The sequence below is a fragment of the Montipora capricornis genome, chromosome 14, assembly GCF_036669925.1.
Source record: "Montipora capricornis isolate CH-2021 chromosome 14, ASM3666992v2, whole genome shotgun sequence".
Taxonomy (NCBI): Eukaryota; Metazoa; Cnidaria; class Anthozoa; order Scleractinia; family Acroporidae; genus Montipora; species Montipora capricornis.
In genome coordinates this window covers 10970305-10990304 of record NC_090896.1, presented here as the reverse complement: position 1 = coordinate 10990304, position 20000 = coordinate 10970305, and the positions used below count along the sequence as shown (strand labels likewise).

At 40.7% G+C, this 20000-nt stretch overlaps 1 protein-coding gene across 4 annotated transcripts in view; it reads left to right on the top strand.

Moving 5' to 3' along the window:
- Nucleotides 1–20000, top strand: part of LOC138033183 (general transcription factor 3C polypeptide 1-like) — a 102734-nt gene that overhangs the window by 71882 nt on the left and 10852 nt on the right. For all 4 annotated transcript variants that reach the window (XM_068880949.1, XM_068880948.1, XM_068880947.1 and 1 more), the window contains 13 exons: nucleotides 2885–2998; nucleotides 6729–6811; nucleotides 8731–8827; nucleotides 9681–9779; nucleotides 10610–10681; nucleotides 11339–11395; nucleotides 11707–11783; nucleotides 12622–13255; nucleotides 14780–14893; nucleotides 16013–17014; nucleotides 17868–17957; nucleotides 19295–19372; nucleotides 19815–20000. The exon at nucleotides 19815–20000 is cut by the window's right edge and continues 125 nt beyond it. In XM_068880949.1, coding sequence (XP_068737050.1) covers nucleotides 2885–2998; nucleotides 6729–6811; nucleotides 8731–8827; nucleotides 9681–9779; nucleotides 10610–10681; nucleotides 11339–11395; nucleotides 11707–11783; nucleotides 12622–13255; nucleotides 14780–14893; nucleotides 16013–17014; nucleotides 17868–17957; nucleotides 19295–19372; nucleotides 19815–20000 — 2703 coding nt within the window. The remainder of the gene's footprint in view (nucleotides 1–2884; nucleotides 2999–6728; nucleotides 6812–8730; nucleotides 8828–9680; nucleotides 9780–10609; nucleotides 10682–11338; nucleotides 11396–11706; nucleotides 11784–12621; nucleotides 13256–14779; nucleotides 14894–16012; nucleotides 17015–17867; nucleotides 17958–19294; nucleotides 19373–19814) is intronic.

Below are 20000 nucleotides of genomic sequence, written 5' to 3'. Positions count from 1 at the left end.
TACGAATATGGTCTATTACCTTGATAGCTCAATTAATAGAGCACTACACCGGTTTTGTAGAGGTCATAGGCTCAAGTGCCATTTAAGAATAATCTTTCAGGCTCTCCTTTCATTGGTCAAGTTAAAGTGATTCCCTGGTTTTGCATTGCACAAACCTACTGTACTGTTCTTGCGTCATTGGCACGCGCATTAGCTTGGGCACATCGATAAAATAGTGGATTTTTATTTACGCCAAACGTAATCCGTCAAGGAATGACTATTACGGACCTTTAGATTCTAGGACGAGGTCGAGAACGAGTACGAGTATGAGTAGAGACTGCCCGTTTTTAGCGAAGATACTTTGAAAATTTATAACCCGTACGATTAATCGCACTCTTTATACACAGTATATTTTGCTCAGCTATTCCTATTGCTGGTAACTGAGCCTTTTTGCTGATCGAAAAATGCCAAAACTGCTACCATGTTTTTGACTTGTTTTGAAGGTGGTAAAAAAATCTGCAGAAATCCTTCGCCAGTTTTTTGCCAGTTTCATAAAATTGTACGAGTCGGACAGCCCACACTCAATTTAAATCCATTTTGGAGTGTTAAGTACTCACAAAGACATTCAAATACATTTTTCTGTTACGTAGGTGAATTAACCATAGCATGACACCTGGCTCCGCATTATATCATTGATTACATTTGTACTAGTTTACCAAAATAGAAGAAATGCTGCCGAGGGAAAGGGAAATAAAAGTTCAATTATGCTTGCGGTAATTTTACGATTGTTTGTGCATGGGTTTTAATACATCCTGAGCAGGGACGGTACAAAACGTGGACCCCCAAACTGGACCTCCTTCTGGATGCCACTCGACAGAAGAAAGAAAACAATAGATAATTTTCACAGTGGTGTCATCAAATTCGAAAATCGAACTGAGTCGCAGGGTCTTATGAATTTTTGCCTTAAGGAGGTTGAAGATGACGTAGAAATATTTTTTCAAGTTTGCATTTCCGTGACGTCTTTCGTTGCACAAATTCCGAAATTGTCACCTTGTGTGACACCACAACACAAAGCTTTTGGTTGTGTACAAACAGACACAACAACTGCCAACACAATCCAACATCTGCAGAATCAACAACTCCCAACAATGTTAGGAGTTGTTGTGTCTATTTGCACAAAACTGCCAACACCATCCAACATCTGCAGAACCAACAACTCCCAACAATGTTGGGAGTTGTTGCGTCGGTTTGCACACAACTGCCAACACCGTCCAATATCTGCAGAACCAACAATGTTGAGAGTTGTTGTGTCCATTTGCACACAACTGCCAACACCATCCAACACCTGCAGAACCAAGAATGTTGGGTGTTGTTGTGTCCATTTGCACACAACTGCCAACACCATCCAACATCTGCAGAATCAACAACTCTCAACAATGTTGGGAGTTGTTGCTTCGGTTTGCACACAACTGCCAACACCATCCAACATCTGCAGAATCAACAACTCCCAACAATTGTTGCATCAGTTTGCACATAACTGCTAACACCATCCAACAACTGCAGAACCAACAACCCCCAACAATGTTGGGACTTGTTGCGTCCATTTGCACACAACTGCCAACACCATCCAATGCAGAACCAACAACTCCCAACAATGTTGCGTCGGTTTGCACACAACTGGCTATTTAAGGCACTTTTACAATTCCTGCGCATCCCCAATTTTGATTTTTCCAGACGCAAGTGCATTACACGTCCTTACATTGTTGGGAGTTATTTTTACGACGAAAGTTAATATATTAATTATGCCATATATATTTGAACTGCAGAGAGCTTGGCTTTCCTTTCGTTGCTGCTCTCAGCGGCTACCAATAACACGCGACCTATCGCCTTCAAGAGTCTGATAAAGTTGCGTTTCGGTGGACGTCAATTTCCAAGGCAACTAGGCAAGAAACTGAGAATTTTACTTAGTTGAGAGAATTCTAAAGTTGTTAAAATTAAGTTCCGAGGAAAATCATACAAAAAGAAAACGATGTTTTTAAATGTAAAAAAATTAAATTTCACTATACGTGCTAATTTGCTGACTTACACGCATCGTTGATTTTGCAAATTATCACGTGCAACAATTTGATATTTTTCATTTAAAAATAACATACAATACACCCTTTCTTTTCAGTAGTGTAGGAGCTCTCATAAAGTGGCCTGGAAATCAACTTTAATAAAAATTACCAGCTGTCAGCAGATAAAACTTTCAATTTCTTGGTTCTGCTGCTTTGAAATGAGGTCAGAATTAAAAATAATTTTAACGGCTTTTTATTTGATTGACGTCCACCAAAACGCAACTTTACCCGACTCTTTTGAATGCGATAGGTCGCGTGTTATTGGTGACCGCTGTACGTAATGTTAACTAATGAATATGGCTTTCATATATAAACTTTCGTCATATCTACATCCTTTACGGGCTCAATATGACCTCACATAATGACCAGCTCCCAGATGGGTTGATAGCTCAACTGGTAGAGCACTGCACCGGTATCGCAGAGGTCTGGGTACTTTCCTTTCTTTACCGCTTAAGTAACTTTAATTAATAACTGGAATGATCAGCATTAACTTTTTTCTTTTTATAGCGTTTTCACTCACGTGACCACTAACCTTGTTTTTCCACCAAAACAAACGGAAACGTTTGAATGATAATAGAGTTCGATTTCCGAAAGATTTGTTGGGTACACCAACATGGCTGTCGTGACGTCACGTGAAAACACTCTATAATACAATACCAAGTAAGAGCAGGTCACGTGAGCTTCCACAATATGGGATGTCTGTATGATGTAATCCCGATAGGTAACTGGAGTGATGGAAACTAGTATATGGATATTTGAAAGCACTATGCAACTCTTTATATTTTCAGACAAGTTTTGACAAAACCGGTCCAAGTATTAAACGTCGGATTCAAAAGCTGATGCGGAACACACACTCGCAAATGACTATAAAGATCTGTATCGCAGAGTGTGCACAGGACGAGGTTTGTTATTCTTGTTGTTGTTGTTGTCTTTGTCTGTGGAGGATAAACTAAATTTTAATTTGAGGTGGTGCCATGCTGAGCTCTTAAGCAAACAAGACCATTTCAGCGAGATGAACTATTTTGCTGTGTTTTGAAAACTCAAAATTGGCCTTTTTCTCTCTTCATACTTGGTACAGAGGCAGTGTATCTAGGAAGGGTTTTGTTTACAATAGGGACATTAAAATCTACCACCGCGACATCGATAAAAAGGTCACCTCAAAATATAACTTTGCGCTGTCGTACCGTATCGATTAGTCCATCTCGTTCACGTCCTACAATGTGGGCGAACTATCCTAAAAATAAATTGGCACAGGCAGTTTCAGAGGAAAAATGTAGAGAGAAAGGTTTATTTGTACGGTCACGTTTTCGTTAAAACCTCAAACGTGGTGATTTCACGCCGTTGTTATGCAGAATACCGCAAAAATATGTGCTAAAATGCATGTCGCACGTGCAGCACCATTGTTTTTCCTCTTTAACCGATGATATTCTTGTTTTTGGTATTGACGATCGCGTCGTAGATCTTAAAGTCCCTAATGACAATGAAATGCGTGACGTCCCATCTCATTGTAAGAAAAAGGGAGCTTGTACTGTAAACCACGATGGCTACGTCGGCGAAGACCTCACAATCTCATTTGCTTTTACTTTTTACTTTACTTTCCTTTAATTCCTCACAATTCATGGAGTGTCAGGGGAGAGGAACAGAACGTTTCGTCCCAATTGACACCTAATTCCTATATCCATAGATCAGACCACAACACCGGGAACTCCATACCCTACTCTTCTCGAATAGTGTGTGGGTTCTTTAACGTCCCACAGGTTTTTTTTATATATACTCAAGGGTTGTGAGACAGCACCTCAGGCTTATAGTCCTTATCCGAAAAGACTTGAAAGTCTAACCATTTGCAGATGTCGTTACAAAGGCAGCATTTTGTCCTCAGTTATTTAAAGACCCTGAGTGTTGGTCCGGCCGGAGTTGAACTCACGAACTCCCGCGTGACAGCCCGGTGCTCAACCAAGTGATCCACCGGTGCGCGGTACATTTCGCTATCTTGAATAAGTATTTCACGATCGTTTCATCTTGTTTACATTGTACAATATGGGAGAGATATCCTATAACTGAATTGATACGAACAGATTGGAGTAAAGAGAGAGAATGAAAGATTCACTGTTGTATGTCCTCGTTGTTGTCAGAACCTTAAATTAGGTCATTTCTAGTTGTTGTTTTGGCGAAATATCGGAATAGTGGAAAGAAATGTACAAGAAAGTGTTCCGCACGTGCAGCACAATCATTTTTCTTCTTTTAACCAATGATCCAACTGCTTTTTGGCGTTGTCCTTGCCGTAGATGTCGTCGTTGCAAATGTCCGCTTTGTAAACGGTTGTTGCTATTTGGACGACACCTAAAACAATTTTCACTTTTAACTTTGTCGTTTGCAAGACCTTTATGAAAAAAGTGGGTGAACGACAGTGAAAATTAAATGGCTGAGATATGGTCACGTGATACTGGTCAGCGGATACCTCATTTTAACAGATGTTGGTTGACCATAACATGGATGTCCAATATCAAAGATGTACGCTGTAAAAGGCTGTCATGTTGGACGTATTGATTATTATTATCATCATCATCATCATCATTATCATTATTATTGTTGTGAGACGTCGTCGTACGCGCCCACGAGCAATGCCGCTAGCCACGATTACCATGAGAAAAGCAACTCATGGGTTCCTACCTGTTCCTATGAGTGTGGCGCCACCGGAGCTGCGCTATTAAGTATTCAGAAACTGGTGCGTCGTCTGTGGCGAAGTGAAACTCAGAAATGGATTTGGGTTGGCATTGTAAATTGACCAACGTAGAGAAATTTGAAAGCTGACGCTTTGACCTTTGGCCCCTTCGTCAGAGCCTACTGCCTATTGCAGTTCAAATCAACTCGGCTGAGTGATCCTAACAAGATAGCTTAAGGTGTCTATAATCCCCAAAACGTTTTTGCCGAGATGAAATGTTGTGTCATGCTGAGAAAAATAGCACCAAAAACATTGTTTTTTGGTCAAACCTGGAATTTTCTTTGAAATTTTAAAATACGGTCTGCTCCACGACCGGGTTAAGGGAAGATTGGTACTAGTGACGTAAAACCCAGAAATTTAGCAACAGGGCAAACTGAACAAAGCAAAGGGAGAGGGCAGACGACAACAAAAGCGAAAGACGTAGTACATTGTATTTGAAAACAGCTGTTATTTGCGGCCGACATTTATAGGGAGCAGTGACATATAATTAAATGGCCTAGCCATAGAACGACTTCGCTCTCGTATCCAGTTCAGATTCTGAGGTCTCCGAAATAAAGCAGTCGAAGTCTCACCAAAACTCGAGCGATCAATCCTCAGATGTGGAAGCTGAACGTATAAGCATGTCGACGAGCCGCAAGCAGACGCAGAATGTCTAGCGTTGTTTTGTGTTATGAGCAAGAAAGAGGGACAGGGGAAGAAATACAGAAAACACCCCATAAGCGCTTTAATGGAACAGTTTCGAACGTTGCTACAGCCAAAGACAATACATTTCTCAGGCATTTTTTCAGGAAGTCACAAATCAGAACGATTGAAGTCCGGGTTTTACGTTACAACTGAATTACAGTCGACCCATGCCCTTTCGGCGAATTCTGCAGCTTGGCAATGGGTTTTCAAACCTTGATTTTTCGCCACTGAAAATTCATAGAAAATTCCGGTTTTGCCATATTTCACGCCATGCAAATATACACTTGGGGTTATAGTCACTTGAAAGGGACGATTTCATGTCTCTGCGCATGGGCAAACGGTCGCATCAGCCCATTTAATTCCATTGTTATGGAAACAATCGAAAGCGCAGCTGCAGGAAATGGAAACAATACCATAGAAGTGGAATTGCTGATTGCAATCATTTCCTTTGTGTTATGAACCTACTGCTTGCAAAGAGATGACTCGTGCATTATGACAACGCGTGCGTAGAATCAAATCTTCGGCCCGTACAATAAATTCGATGGTCAAAACTAAATTTGATATTTTTTGTGTAAACCCACACTAACTTCCACCAAATTTGGGCCTCAGTTATTCCGTGTATTCGTTTTAATACTCTCTGTGATCAATGAACATCATCTGGTCCAGTAAGAAACCGTAAAAACTACTACTGCTAGCGCCAAAGCTTGGGCATGCGCAAACCCGTGAAACTTTCCCTTAAAGGGCGGTGCCTACTAATTCGCAGGCATTTTTGGGCGGTTTACTGAATATACGGGAAAAGCAGATCTTAAAAAATGTTATTGAAATTCAAAAAGAAAATTGGGGTAACCACGCATTTTTCGAAGATAATGAATCAACAATATTCGTAAAAAGCTTTTTTATGTATGGCGTTCTTTTCCAAATTGAAGGTTAATTATCTCTGAAAAATGCGTGGTTACCCCCAATTTTCTTTTTGGATACCAAGATCAGTTGCTAAGTTCTGCTTTCTCCGCATAGTTTTGAACCGCGCAAGAATATCCCTGTATTAATAAGCACCACCCGTAGGAAATCCGAGTATCTCAAGATGTGCAGAACGTATGCGCAATAACAATAGTAGGCACTGTCCTTGAGTTATTTTTCTGTGAAAAAAAATCATTCCTCTATCGGCTCCTCTTCTTTCCAGGTTCAAAACTTGCTTGTTAATTAACATTTCCTTTACGGATGTTTAGTCATTCCAGGAATTCGGTGATCCACAAGCCGAATTTGAAGTGACATTTAAGGAAGTTGTGAAAAGATTGAGGCAAAAGTTTAGGTAGGAAGTAAAGATATTTTTATACCCTAATGTAACGGTTTCAAAATTGCTGTGCAACAAACTCGAACGGATCAGTAAAGTAAATGTTTAAGCCGTTTGCCGCTTGTCCCGTAAATAATTGACATCAGCAATGTAGTACTGATGGCAATTTCCCTAAATTCGAACCCTTGGACTTCTCAAACTAGTTTGTAACCTTTGATCATAGTTGTTTCAGATGAGAACTTTCTGCATTTTGGTAAGAAGGGTGTTAAACTTTGCCCCAAGTGGGTTATTCGCTCTTTTCGCAAATCCCATAATACAGCTTATTTTGGGGGTTATTTGCGTTAAAACAATGGGTATCCAGTTCACTGAAGCATGATACAGTCCCGAGAGTCAATAACTTGTATTGTTTTTGTGTAAAGAACCCTCCAAAACGTATTGCATTATGGGAAGGGGAAAATAGTCTATTCAGGCAGGAGCCCATCTGGAGCGTGCAACTTCCATACAGCGTCTGTGAAACGGCGTTTTCACAAGTAGGTTTATTTTTAGACCAGCCCTTCCCGCGAATTATGTCAAAAAACAAAGGCAGTTTCGGTTCGGTGACCCTATGACGTCAGTTTAATTTCTTGTAATTGGTCATCGGGCTCCTGTGGGAGTCTCATTCGCGGGAAATTCAATCTAAAAATAAATCGGTCTGTGAAAACGCCGTTACACGAACACAGTAGAGTTGTAGGCTCCGAGTCATGGGTTCCTGATTCAGGTCATTCTTCCATTTGGCTTAATTATTTCTTTGAATAATGAATTCCCCATATGAATACTCAGTAAAGTGCAGCTAAAGTCAAATATTTTCCGTCTACAATCTTACCTCAAAATTTCCCTTTTTCACTGTCGGGCAAGATGCGGCAAGGTATCAAAACTAGCAGTAATTTGGACCTACGACCGTGATGTGAGAGGCATGGGTCTATTCTCGATTTTTACGTTACAAACTGCTTTGCAATGCAAAATTTCTTTGAAAAAAGAAATTCAAAGCAGTTTGTGATGTAAAACCAAGAGTAGACCCATGCCTCTCATATCACGGTCGTGGGTCCAAATTACTACTATTTCTGCCAAGTTTACAAGGCTTGCATGGCGCAGAAAAAGTGAAATTCATGGTGACAATGGTGACATATGGGGTGATTTATATTGGGAACGAAAAATATTTGTGTGTAGGTCCACTTTAAAGGCCCACCTTCAACCGACAAGCTTTTCAACCGAGTGTTCTTGTAAAGTAAAGTAAAGTAAAGTCAATTTATTTAACGTCGGTAGTTCTTTCAGTTACGAAACTGGTATCAATCGAAGCTGACGGTGCGCCTTTTACCCCCCTCCCTCTGTCAGTGCTCCGTTTTACGGATATTTAAAGCTATAGCTACATGGATCAGAGGAAAGTGGAAACAGACGTTGAAGTCACAGAGGATCGAACTGGGGAACCCTTGCTCCGAAAGCCGCGCACTAGCCAACTGAGCTACGCCTGTAAATTTTGGTTTTTGAAGAGAGGGGAAAACCGGAGTAGCCGGGGAAGAACCTCTCGGAGCAGGGCAGAGAACTAACAAACTCAACCCACGTATGGCGTAGAATCCGGGTATCGATCCTGGGCCACATTGGTGGAAGGCGAGTGCTCTCACCGCTGTGCCATCCCTGCTCCCCATTGCTTGTCGTAGCGATGTGATTGGATGGATTTCAGCTTTGACGGTATTTTCGTATATGAAAATTATTCCACTGCACGGAATGCCTGTCGGGTGAAAGTGGGCTTTTAATCCAGTAAAAAATATATAAATTTTTTTTGTTAATGAAAAGGTTCCCTTCCTTGCTTCAACAGTCTTGGTTATCTCAAAGTAGCATTGAGACTCTTAATACAAATTCCATGCTTCTGATACACTTTTTGTTGCATTTGTTGACTGCAGCTCTTCAAGTTTGTCTTGTGATGGTGATCCCCCGTTAGTTTCTTCAGTGAAAGAACTTCATGAAAAGTATAAAGTCCAAGCTTTTGTTGCTGAGGAGGTGAGCACATCATACATCTTACATACAGTGGGTTGGAAGAGTCTTTACACCAAAACCACTGTGTGTGATTTGCCCAATCGTAGTAGACATTACCAATGAGTTATGAACTAATTCCAATTTCAAGAAGATAGTTACATGCAGTGTATAGTCCGCAGGGAGGGGTTTAAAGCCTTTGCCAACAAGTCACAATGGGCCATTTCTAAGTTCGCTTTAACTGTGGATTAAATAACAAAATTAGTCTGAGCCTACTTTGGTTTTACTTTTTATGTGTTGCCTCATCCCCACATCTGGGAATAGCAAGGACTTTTAAGTATTTGTCGTGTTAGGATGATGAACGACACTTCCTATTATCTACAGAAGAAGTAAGAAGTAGAATCTGAATAAACTGGAACAACGATCTCCACATCCCCACATCTGCGAATAGCAAGGACTTTTAAGTATTTGTCGTGTTAGGATGATGAACGACACTTCCTATTATCTACAGAAGAAGTAAGAAGTAGAATCTGAATAAACTGGAACAACGATCCCCACATCCCCACATCTGCGAATAGCAAGGACGTTTAAGTATTTGTCGTGTTAGGATGTTGTAAACACTTCCTATTATCTACGGAAGAAGTAAGAAGTAGAATCTGGCGTTTTCATTGATGTCGCTATCGTATATCTTTGAAGGGTTCCCAATCTCCACTTTCTAGCTGTGAGGTCCAAGTGGCTCATTCAGAACGAAATTGGATGTAAACACAATCGCTTCCTTGCTGTTTACCTGGCTTAACCTAAAATGAAAGCTCATTGAATGTGGTACTGTATTAAGTTTTAGTCTTGTGCCATTAAACTACTTCTTGACTTTGTTTCCTAGCCTCAGGTAGATTCGTCAGATGAGAGCATTTTATCATTGGGACCAGCTATTAGTTCTGTCGCTGACATTACCAAGGCAGCAATCAGAGACCAAATCCAGGTCCGAAACGCATTATTGTTTCCAAAGTACATGTACTTTGTAATGTATAGATTTAGCCAAGCCTAAAAGCGGAGCTCCCGTGTGATTTATTCTTACAATATGTTAACCTGGCTTGAGCTTGCGCTCCAATCGAAAACCACCACCTAGTCAGCGGTCAATTGTTTTTAAAAACAAAACAGCTGACCTCAGTGAGATTTAAACTTGAGCCCTTGATATGGTCAGGTGATACTGGACAGCGTATACCCTATTTGGACAGGTGTCAATTAACCATAACATGGATGTCCAATATCAAAGATGTTCCCGCGAAAAACGTGGGTTGCACCATGGAGTTTCACATTGGCATATATGGAAGGGTGGACGTACGGTCGTACAGTGACCAAAACCGAATTTTATTTTCTTATCCATGGTGCTCCGCGCGCCGTTAAGAATATAAACGAAACGTTGTAGTGTCTATGTTTGTTTGAGCAAATGGCCAGCATTGATTTTGTATTTTTGTATTTTGAATGTTAGTTATAGACTTGTCAGTATGTGTAAAATCGAAAATCACTTTTAGCGTTAAAACGAGGCAAGTTTGGCTTATTAGTACACAAAAGAAAAAGTGATATATTAGCTACCATTTTTGCATTTGCTCTGAAAAATAAGTTCGAAAACCAAACTATCTCGTTAAAGATAACTCCAAGGTCCCTAAAAATAAAATACAGCTCTCCACCACAGTCTACGTATCTGTTTTCACAGCCCACCATTACTGTAGCAGACCTCTTAGAAAACAAGTCGTTTCTTGCTGTGTTCTGTATCAGTGTCTTGCATATCATTGTATTCATCCTTTTCAGATCGCTTTTACCACTTCTCCAGAATTATATGACGCTTACAGAGTCTTTCAAATGTTTAACTCCTTCACATGGGTGAGATTATTTTGTTCTTAACAATTTTCCCTTTAATATACACGAAAGAGAGTGTGAGGTTAAGTGAGCGAATAGTGAAAAGCATCTCTCACTGGCGCATTCATGTTAGCACATGGAGTGAGCAGGCGCTGTAAGGTTCAAATAGCCAATTTTTGGCTATAAGCACCCTACGGCCCATGTTCTCCTACAAAGAGTTGTTTCCCAGAGCCTCAGGTCATGCGCAGACATTAGATCCAAGGCTCTGGTGACGGAAATAACGTTTAGATTGAAATGCAAGTACAACCTGATCTTTTGAGCTTGCGCACAAACAAGAATTGCAAAATCTACACCAAATGCGAATGCTCAGAACAAAAAACTTTTCCTCGTGGTTCACTTACTCCAATTAAGGAAAATATCAACTACTATTAGCCACTGCCAAAAATACCACAATACTCTTTGTTTGTCCCTCCAAAAATTTCCATGAGCATTATTTTTAATTTCTCTTTGAACCATCGTAAGTCCCAAGAGATTATGGAAGCAATGCTCATGCAGAATTTTGGAGGGACAACTAAGGGTATTATAATATTTTTCATTGTGGCTAATTTACTCAGTAAATTGAAGTGATTAACATTTTTACAGGATTGGCCTGATTTTATGATTTCGTGCCTCATTTTGTAGGAAGAGCTCCATGCTGTGTTTAAGGACATGCAGAATAAGAACCTTGTCACTAGAAAGGTAATTCAAAATCAAAGTAATTACTTTGGCCAATCAAAAGGACAGAGACAATCCAGTAAGCCAATCAAGACTCGAAGTAATTACACGTAGCCGACACAAAGCGCGGGAAAATGTGCATGCGGGAGCCACGATTGGTTTTTGTCTCACTCGTGATTGGTTGAAAAAGTGGCGCGAAAACTTTGAATCAATCACTAAGTGAACTAATGCAAAACCAAAGCAATTCACTTATTACTTCCGACGCTCAATTAAAAACCGCTCTATGTTGCTGGTGTTGTAACTTCATAGTGCCTTGTTTGCCTTCTGTTATTCAGAGATCTGTTGAGCATTATTCAGCCCAGTTGATGCGGTCATTGCCGTTTGCATCCCTGACCTTTCAGCTTAGCATTGTGTAAGTATACTCTCTGCAACCACTCTGTGTTACTCCCACGCTTGGCAGTGTGAAAATTGAAATGTTTGTCTTTTTGCGAGAGGGGAAAACCAGAATACTGTGCGGAAACCTCTTGCACCAGAGTAGAGAACCAACAAAGTCAACCCCTATGTGACGCCAGGGTCATGGGGTTTGAGTTTAGTTTTGCCATCCGTGCTCCCACAATTTACATAGTGAAAGAACCAATTAGCTTGGGCACTGAGTTAAAAATCAAAGAAAAGCTATATGAAGAGAAACAAACCCAGAAGTAATCGTCATTAGATTGTGCATCAATGTTCATTATTAATATGCAGGCATATTGAAAAATGATTGACAATTTCTTGAAGAGTTCGGTCATGAAAGAAACTGTGTTAACCCACGTGGTCCAACTGACATTGTTCTTGTTCAGCCTGCTAATAGAGTTTTTTCACTTGACGTCACAGTGGCCATGTTGGTGTCCCTAAACAAAGGAACGGCGGCTATGTTGGTGTCCCCAACTAATCCTTCGGGAATTGAGCTCTATTATCATGGAAACGTTTTCTTTTGTTTCGGTGGGAAAACAAGGTTACTGATCGCGTCAGTGAAAACACTCTGCAGCCGTTCTTTGTGTTGTCACGCGTTGCGTGAGGCCCCAATAACTGCTGCAAATAAGACTAGTTTGCCGAAAAATCTTTTGTTTTTTGGGGGAACCTTACGGTTGTTTTATTGTTTTAAGCACCAGCTGCTTTACCCAGTCTTTGCATTGTATGGGCAGCGTGTGGAGATGTAATTGTCCTGGTTTTATCATGGTGAGTCAAGCATGAATATTTTTAATCCTTAGATATCATCGACTCTTCATGGAAGGCTCAAAGCTGGACAGATTAACAAAAGAATTCATAACGTTTTTGAATCAGCTGGTGAAAGGAGAAGAGCATACATTACTGGGAATTGACGCCATCACTATCACTGATTGCTGCACCAGAAGCAGTAATGACAAAGGGGACAACAGTGTTGAAGGAAATGGAGCCACCACCTCAATGGGCAGTTCTAGAGATGATGGCCCCAGAAGCAGTAGTAACATTTGTGATAAGGGTACCGACAAAAGTTGTGGGAGCGATGGTCTTCCTAGCGGCGAAACTGACATTCGTACGACTGCTAGTGGGGTTGATGCCTGTAGTGACAGCGCTGGCACTGAGAGTGGCACAGAGGACAGCAAGAGCAGCAATGCCGCCTCCACCAGCCGGAAAGAAAGCAGCAGTAATACGGACAGTGGCAGTATAAGTTGCAGTGGGGTCATTAGTAGCATCAGTGGTACTACCAGCAAGAAGGGTGTCGGACTCTCAAGCAGTCGGAATGGTGGTAATACAAAGCAACAACCCGTTAAGAATCTCACTCCAGGTGTAATAGAGATCAAACCTAAATGCACTCTTGGAGGGCATGTGGCCTGCGTTTTGTCGCTACTAGTTACAGGCAAGGTAATGTGTAATATTCCTTGGATTCTTCAAAACACTTTTTCGAGAATACTACCAGCTTGCATAAGAATAGCATCTCTCGTATTCTGACTTGAAAAAGAAGTTCCCGCTGCCGAATGCTTCACAAAGGTGGCAGAGTATTCAGCATTTACTCTGTGCTACCTCGATTGATTTGTTGAATAAGACATAATAACAATAGTACTGTATTTACAGGGTTCAGCATCCTTTTTTGCGTCGCGACGGCTAGTGCAGACTCTCATTGGGGAGCAAGGTTGGCGTAGCCTCCCACGCAGACGTTCTTAGGGCTTCGTTACGCGTTCCTCCCCTATGAACGTCTGCTGAAACGAAAAACCACTTCCGTTCAACGGCTGTTTGTCCACCATTTAAAGAAACCAATCAGCATTGACTAATTGTGTTGTGCATAGCCAATCACATGGTGCGAAAGAATGCCATACAAAACACGAGTTTACCCAAAACTGGAAAACGGCCCCTGATTGGTCGGTAATCCACGAACGGAAGTGGTTTGTTTTTTTTTTTTTGTTGCAGCAGACGTTAGTGGGGGAAGAACGCGTGACGAAGCCTTAAGATCGTCTGCGTGGGAGCCTAGGGATGGCGTACGCGTAGCTAGCCGAAAACCGCTAAAAATCTGTCCGCCATTACTCGGACGGCATTGGAGAAGCCTGCGATTATTTTGTAAGACGTCTTCACGCAAGACTTGGCTCGTGACGTCATACGCGCATCGCTTCGTGGGCGTTTGACAAAGCGAACAAGTCGGTCAAGGAGTAATGTATATAATATCAGCAAAAAGCAACTCGGCGATCTCTCACATCTCATAGACAGCATGGGAAATTAGCCGCGTTTATTTTGAGCGTTGCGCAATTGACGTCAGACCCCAGGCGATCCAGCTAGACCCAACCCTTTTCCTTGCTCACAGTCATTGGCCGTTCGAGTAATGGCGGACAACGAAAACCGAAAAACTACGTTACAATAATCATACTTTCCATGGGAATCTTGAGATAAAAATTGGCATGATACCTATTTAGTACGTCTATTTTCAAAATCTAAAGGAAAAAGGACATGCAAAGTTTTCATCGTAGTGGCACTTTAAAAAACAACATTTCTAAATTTCAATGCGATGTGGTGCAGGACCTTCCTCAAAACCACTTTCGCGTGAGTGGAGCTTCCTAACTTTCCGACTTGATAATACTCTGACTGCAAGCCTCAGTCTAGTGCGTCCGTTGTTTCTTACTGCAATATTCAACGCCAAACAAAATGTTTATTTTAGAGCGTGACCAAGATCATGACACAAAGGAAGAGCAAGCGTTGTCTATAATTATCAGTTTCACAATCTGATTGGTTTATTTTCCAAAATGAGCGTTCCTGGTAGCTATTACAAGTGGCGTGAGCATGACGCTAGCAGCGTTGTCCAGACTCTTATCGACTACGGCAAATTAGGCAATTAGATTGCGAGATTGCAAGCATTTGTGGCAAAGTAAGATTTTGACTTGGGTTTCTTCCTCAATCCAGGCGTCTGTCGAGGTGAACATTCCTGATGAAATTTTGAACATGGATCCCTCAGAATTAGCAGAATCAGCGGTCGACATGGAACCACAACAGCAGACAGCCGAGGACATTGCAGAAGTGAGTAAATAGTTTGAGAGTTTTTTAAGTCTAGAGTAAAGATCAAGGCATTTTTTATTGGAAGTTTAACAAATTGATGTCAGTTTTTCATGTGTCTGTCCTGTTAATGATCATAGCTGTGGATTCACGAGGCGATAGCCGAGTGGGTCCGCAGACTACTTTGACAATGTTATGACGAAATTCATGATCAATAACAGGACAGACGCATGAAAAACTGACATCAATTTATTTTTTACAAGAAGAAAAAGGCAGAAGAACGCGAGACAAAAATGCGAGAAACTTCAATCTGACGCGAGCAAAATCGCGTCATCCTCGCATAAATTATAATTTTTTAATTTTGGAACAGTGCACTCATAGTTGGAGTACAAATAATTGCTTGTTGGCCAGGCCTTTGAAATAAAAAGAAAGGCTGGTCTTATCCTTGTTTTTATAAGATAATAATTGCTCTCGTTATGTTTAACAATCAAGAAAGCATCGGGACCCCTATTTATTAATGGAAAAACGCATTGAGGTTTTAAGACGTTTGTCATTTAATGTTGCGAACTCCACCCTTATGTGCTATAGTATTTAACCCGGTTTAAGGACGGCGTATACTATTGTTATTGCGCATACGTTCTGCGCATCTCGAGATACTTTGGCTTCCTATGGGTGTTGCTTACTATTACAGGGATATTTTAGTGTGGTTTAGAATGCCATACATTGGTTTGAATTTTCAAGCTTTTGCAAATATTGTTGATTAATTATCTTTGAAAAATGGGTGGTTGCCTCCAATTTTCTTTTTGGATTTCAATAACACAATTGTTTAGATCTGCTTTTCCCGCATATTCATAAGCCGCACAAAAATACCTTTGAATGAGTAGGCATCGTGCTTAAAGTTAACAGTGAATCGAGCAACTCAACCCAGAATTACAAGGGCAAGTGTGCAGTTTCATGGAGTCATGCAAGGTTCACTTCTCTGATGACCTATACTGATTTTCTACTTCATTACTTAGTGTGATTTTAAAAATCACTTATTACCAGTTTTTCACTTTCCTAGTTTTCTTTTCTCTTTGGATTCAATGGTTCCTGTTTTTTCCACTTTCTGGAAGTAAACTTGGCTTATATCTTGCGTCTTGACAGGCTAGTGTCCAGTCATCAACTGCAGCTTCATCTGAGAAGAGCAACGACGAAAGTGACGCGTCATTAGCAATGATGGATGGAGTAAGTTCTGGTGATGATGGAATTAAAGCAAGGAAAGCTTCTGGGAAGGGTACGGAGAGAATTGAAATGTCGCCGGCTGTGGCAACGGTATCGAAAAAAGGCAAGAAAGGTGTTCAGTGGCTTGCATCAACCAAAGGAAAAGTCCGCACAAAATCTGGAGGAAAAGGAAAAGCTGTTGCTGCTTCGACAATCCCAAGGGATAATGTAACACTGGAAGAACGAGAAGTTTTTACCTTGAAATTGCCTTCATCGATCGTTACAAAATTCACAAGTGCCTCTGAAATGGAAGCCGTCAAAGAGAGTACCAGCTACCTAACAAGTTGCTCTGAAATTGTTAAGGTAGCACGGCCTGCCAGAAGCAGAACTGTGCCCGTAGCTTCTTTGTCTAAAGCTAGTTTCTCTTCTCGTTCTTCAAGAACAATGCTTATGCTAGCAAGGGGAGGAAAGGATCCGTATGATCATATCAAGCAGCTACCAGCTCGAGCTCTAAATACCCACGACTTCATGTCTTTGTATCCCTGTAAAAACAAACTTAGAATAACCAATGCCAAGTGGCTTGCAGATTTCGAGAATGGCCTGAATCTCGCAGACGGAGGAAACACGTACTCTGAAGCTGTTTCAGAGGCAAATTCAGTCTCTGAAACAGCATCGATGGAAGAACGAAATGAGATCGAAACGGGCGAACATTCAATGCAGACTCAACGAGCAACTTCGAACCCAATCAGTGCATCCTTGGGTCAAATTTCTAGTGATTTCTTGACTTGCCCTGTTATTCTTTCTCCGGCAATGTCATTGGAAGATTACTTGGACCAAAAGAAGAAAGAATTGGGATTTAACGAAATGGACTCAGTTCTGGTTAGAAACATTCAAGAAATTGTTAGCTCAAGCAAGGAGATAGGTGTGTCGGTAGCACAATTAAAGGTATGTTGGGGTAAAGAGGGGACCTTCTTTAGACCGAGGTGACGATGGTGTAATGTGGAATTCTTGGTGGACGAATAAACGGAAGCTAATAAGAGACCTTTTGTTTTAGTCCACCAGCACAGCGGTGATGCATGGCAATTTCCCTTTTGTAAACGGTCGTTGCCATTTCAACGACTCTTGGAAATTGCTTTTGTTTGTTTGTTTTTTTTTTTTAAATAAAGAAAAAAGACCAAATGACGTATCGCACTCAGGCTATTGGATTATAAGCGTACGTTACCTACCACCGCACTATCAAGTGGCACGGCCAAAACTTCAAAAAATTTTACGTATTTAACCACTTTGTATAAAATATTGTAAATAGTTAATTGCAATGTGTAAAACTAACATCAACCTCAACTTGATGCAAACCCTTGACACCATAAATATTTCTTTGGCTTAATTTTGCAATCTGGGTGTAATAGACCTCTTTAGCTTGTACGTTTTGTTTTCCCATTTCAGACCACGTGATGTTCTCAAGGGAATTTTCCTTTTGTTTTTTGATAAGTTATGCGTACATATTCACGTGCATAGGACGACATTTTTGAAAGAAAGTTTTCCCTAGAGTAACATCACGTGGTCTGAAATGGGAAAACAAAACGTACAAGCTAAAGAGGTCTATTTTAGGTTATCCAGTTGAAAATTCAACCACCTCGGGTCCCTTTTATTCCGAAAGGCTTGGCCGCTAAGCCTGGCATCGGCCGTCTACGAAAGGGAAATAAGCAGCGGCAATGACGTATCTTGAAAACCACCTATTGCTTAGTATTACATTAGAAGGCATTTGATGTTAAACAAATGAAGATTTATTATTTTACAGGAGAGAATCTGTGGAAGCAAGAAACGGGAATTACCTTTGTCACATTATTCAATCGAACAACATTTTGAATACATGTGTGCTGCTAAACTGGTGAGTACTGTTTTTTTTTTTTTTTTCATTTTGAGCTGTGCAGTCTGTTACCTCTCGCCTGTTGCCTGACTGATCAAGCGGCGCTAATACCAATTGGCTCCAAGGCACTTTACTATAGGGCAATCTTTGTTTACATTTTTTGCCTCATTAGCATAAGCCCATCGTTTTCTAATCCATCAGCCAAAACTTCTTTATTGAACCATTGAAAGTTCATTGCATAATGAGCTATCTCTGAACCTTTGAGTACAATTTACCAGATAATGTCTGAGTAATTTGAAATTTTACAATAACTGCAAAATTCTTGTGTGCTCATTGGCTAATTTTTATTGTCAATAAGCGGACAGACACATAAATTTATAATTTATGCGATATTGGTTGCGCCAGCTTGAATAAAATTGAAGTTTCTCGCATTTTTGTCTCGCGTTCTTCTCGTGTTTTGACTTAAATTTGACCCCTCTGCCTTTTTGTTATTGTAAAAGCAAATTGCTGTCAGTTTTTCATGCATCTGTTCTGTTATTGACAATGAATTTTGTCATAACATTGTCAAAGTAGTCTGCAGATCCACTCGGCTATCGCCTTGTGGATCCACAGCTACTTTGACAATGTTATGACGAAATTCATGATCAATAACAGGACAGACGCTTGAAAAACTGACATCCATTTGTTAATTTTACAAAGAATATATCGGCTCTTTAGCGCTTTTGCCACCCAAGAACTTATCAGTTTTTGATGCATTGGCTAATAACTTGCTCGTTATCAAAGCCAGAAGGCTTAAAAGTGGAAATCTTACTAAGTGTAACACGTTCTTTTACCTTTTGATCGAAGTCAATTTCAATAGCAATATCCTTCAATCAGCAAACTCGTTTGGTAATGACACAATATGTAAATAATGACTTCAGCAAATTTTCGTTCAACATTTATGACGTCTGCATTGAAACACTCATTACGACAAAAGAGTGTTATGCGCACACAATCACCATCCCTGTGGTCTACCAGGAGATTTCGCATGTACACAACCATATCGTCCGGGAAGTGGCATGGAGTTCCCGGTGTTGAGTTGTGTCCTCTGTGGTGTATCATAGTTGGGAGGGTAAATGATCGGAGATATTAGCTACATCAAGCTTCTCTAAAATCCGAGGGTAAATAAAGATATTTTGTGATATATGATATGAAAGGCAGGAAGTCTTACGAATTTGATGATTTTATCGCTATTTTTGATTGAGATGGTTAAGTGGTGTAACAGCATGTGCAATATCGGTTAGTGGTATCCGGGCCATGTCCTGCTTCTTCTAAACCTCGCCATGTTCTTTAGTGATAATCCCGTTTTGTTTTCTCAGTTGTACAGGGTTGGTATCTGTGAGCTTCGCTTGGTCACACCTGCTTTTGTAAAGCCCTGGTCTATGTCACTGCTGAAGGTAAGTATAGGTCTTCGAATTGTCTACCGCAGAATTGATATTGTGAGATGAAGTCTTCTCTGAAAAAGAATTGATACAGGCCTTCAATTCTCCTATCTCTTAAGAAACTTTGATTCTCTTGGGAACTTTTGGTCCCTTTTTTCGTACAGTCCCAGCACCATAGCACCTTACTTTAAAAAGAAAAACCGAAGTGGTGCGTACCGAGGGACAGTTCAATGGCGCAGGCGAACACAAATAATTCAGTGAACCGTAATCCCTTTAGTTACTCGCTGTGTACAGTTTGGTCCTAAGGCTAGTTTGTTTGGTTGGTGTTCGACATCAGTTCAGTCCATAACTACAATGTTGAGCTTGTGAAAATGTTGTTTAAGTTCGTTTGGAATTTGACAGTAAATTATATTGTCTTGTGTTCGATGTGAAAAGGTCGTTTACGTTTCCTTTTTAGCCCAAAAAGGATTCTCAAAAATTAACTGAAAAGGAAGCTACAAGCCAGGAAGGAGAGAAAGAGAGCATGGATTCTCAAGAAACGAACGACGTACAGGACGATAATTTTGGTGCTACGAAGAAAACCAGTCAACCTGGTTCAACAAGCACAGAAAAGACAGTCACTGTTGACAGTTCAGTGATAGTT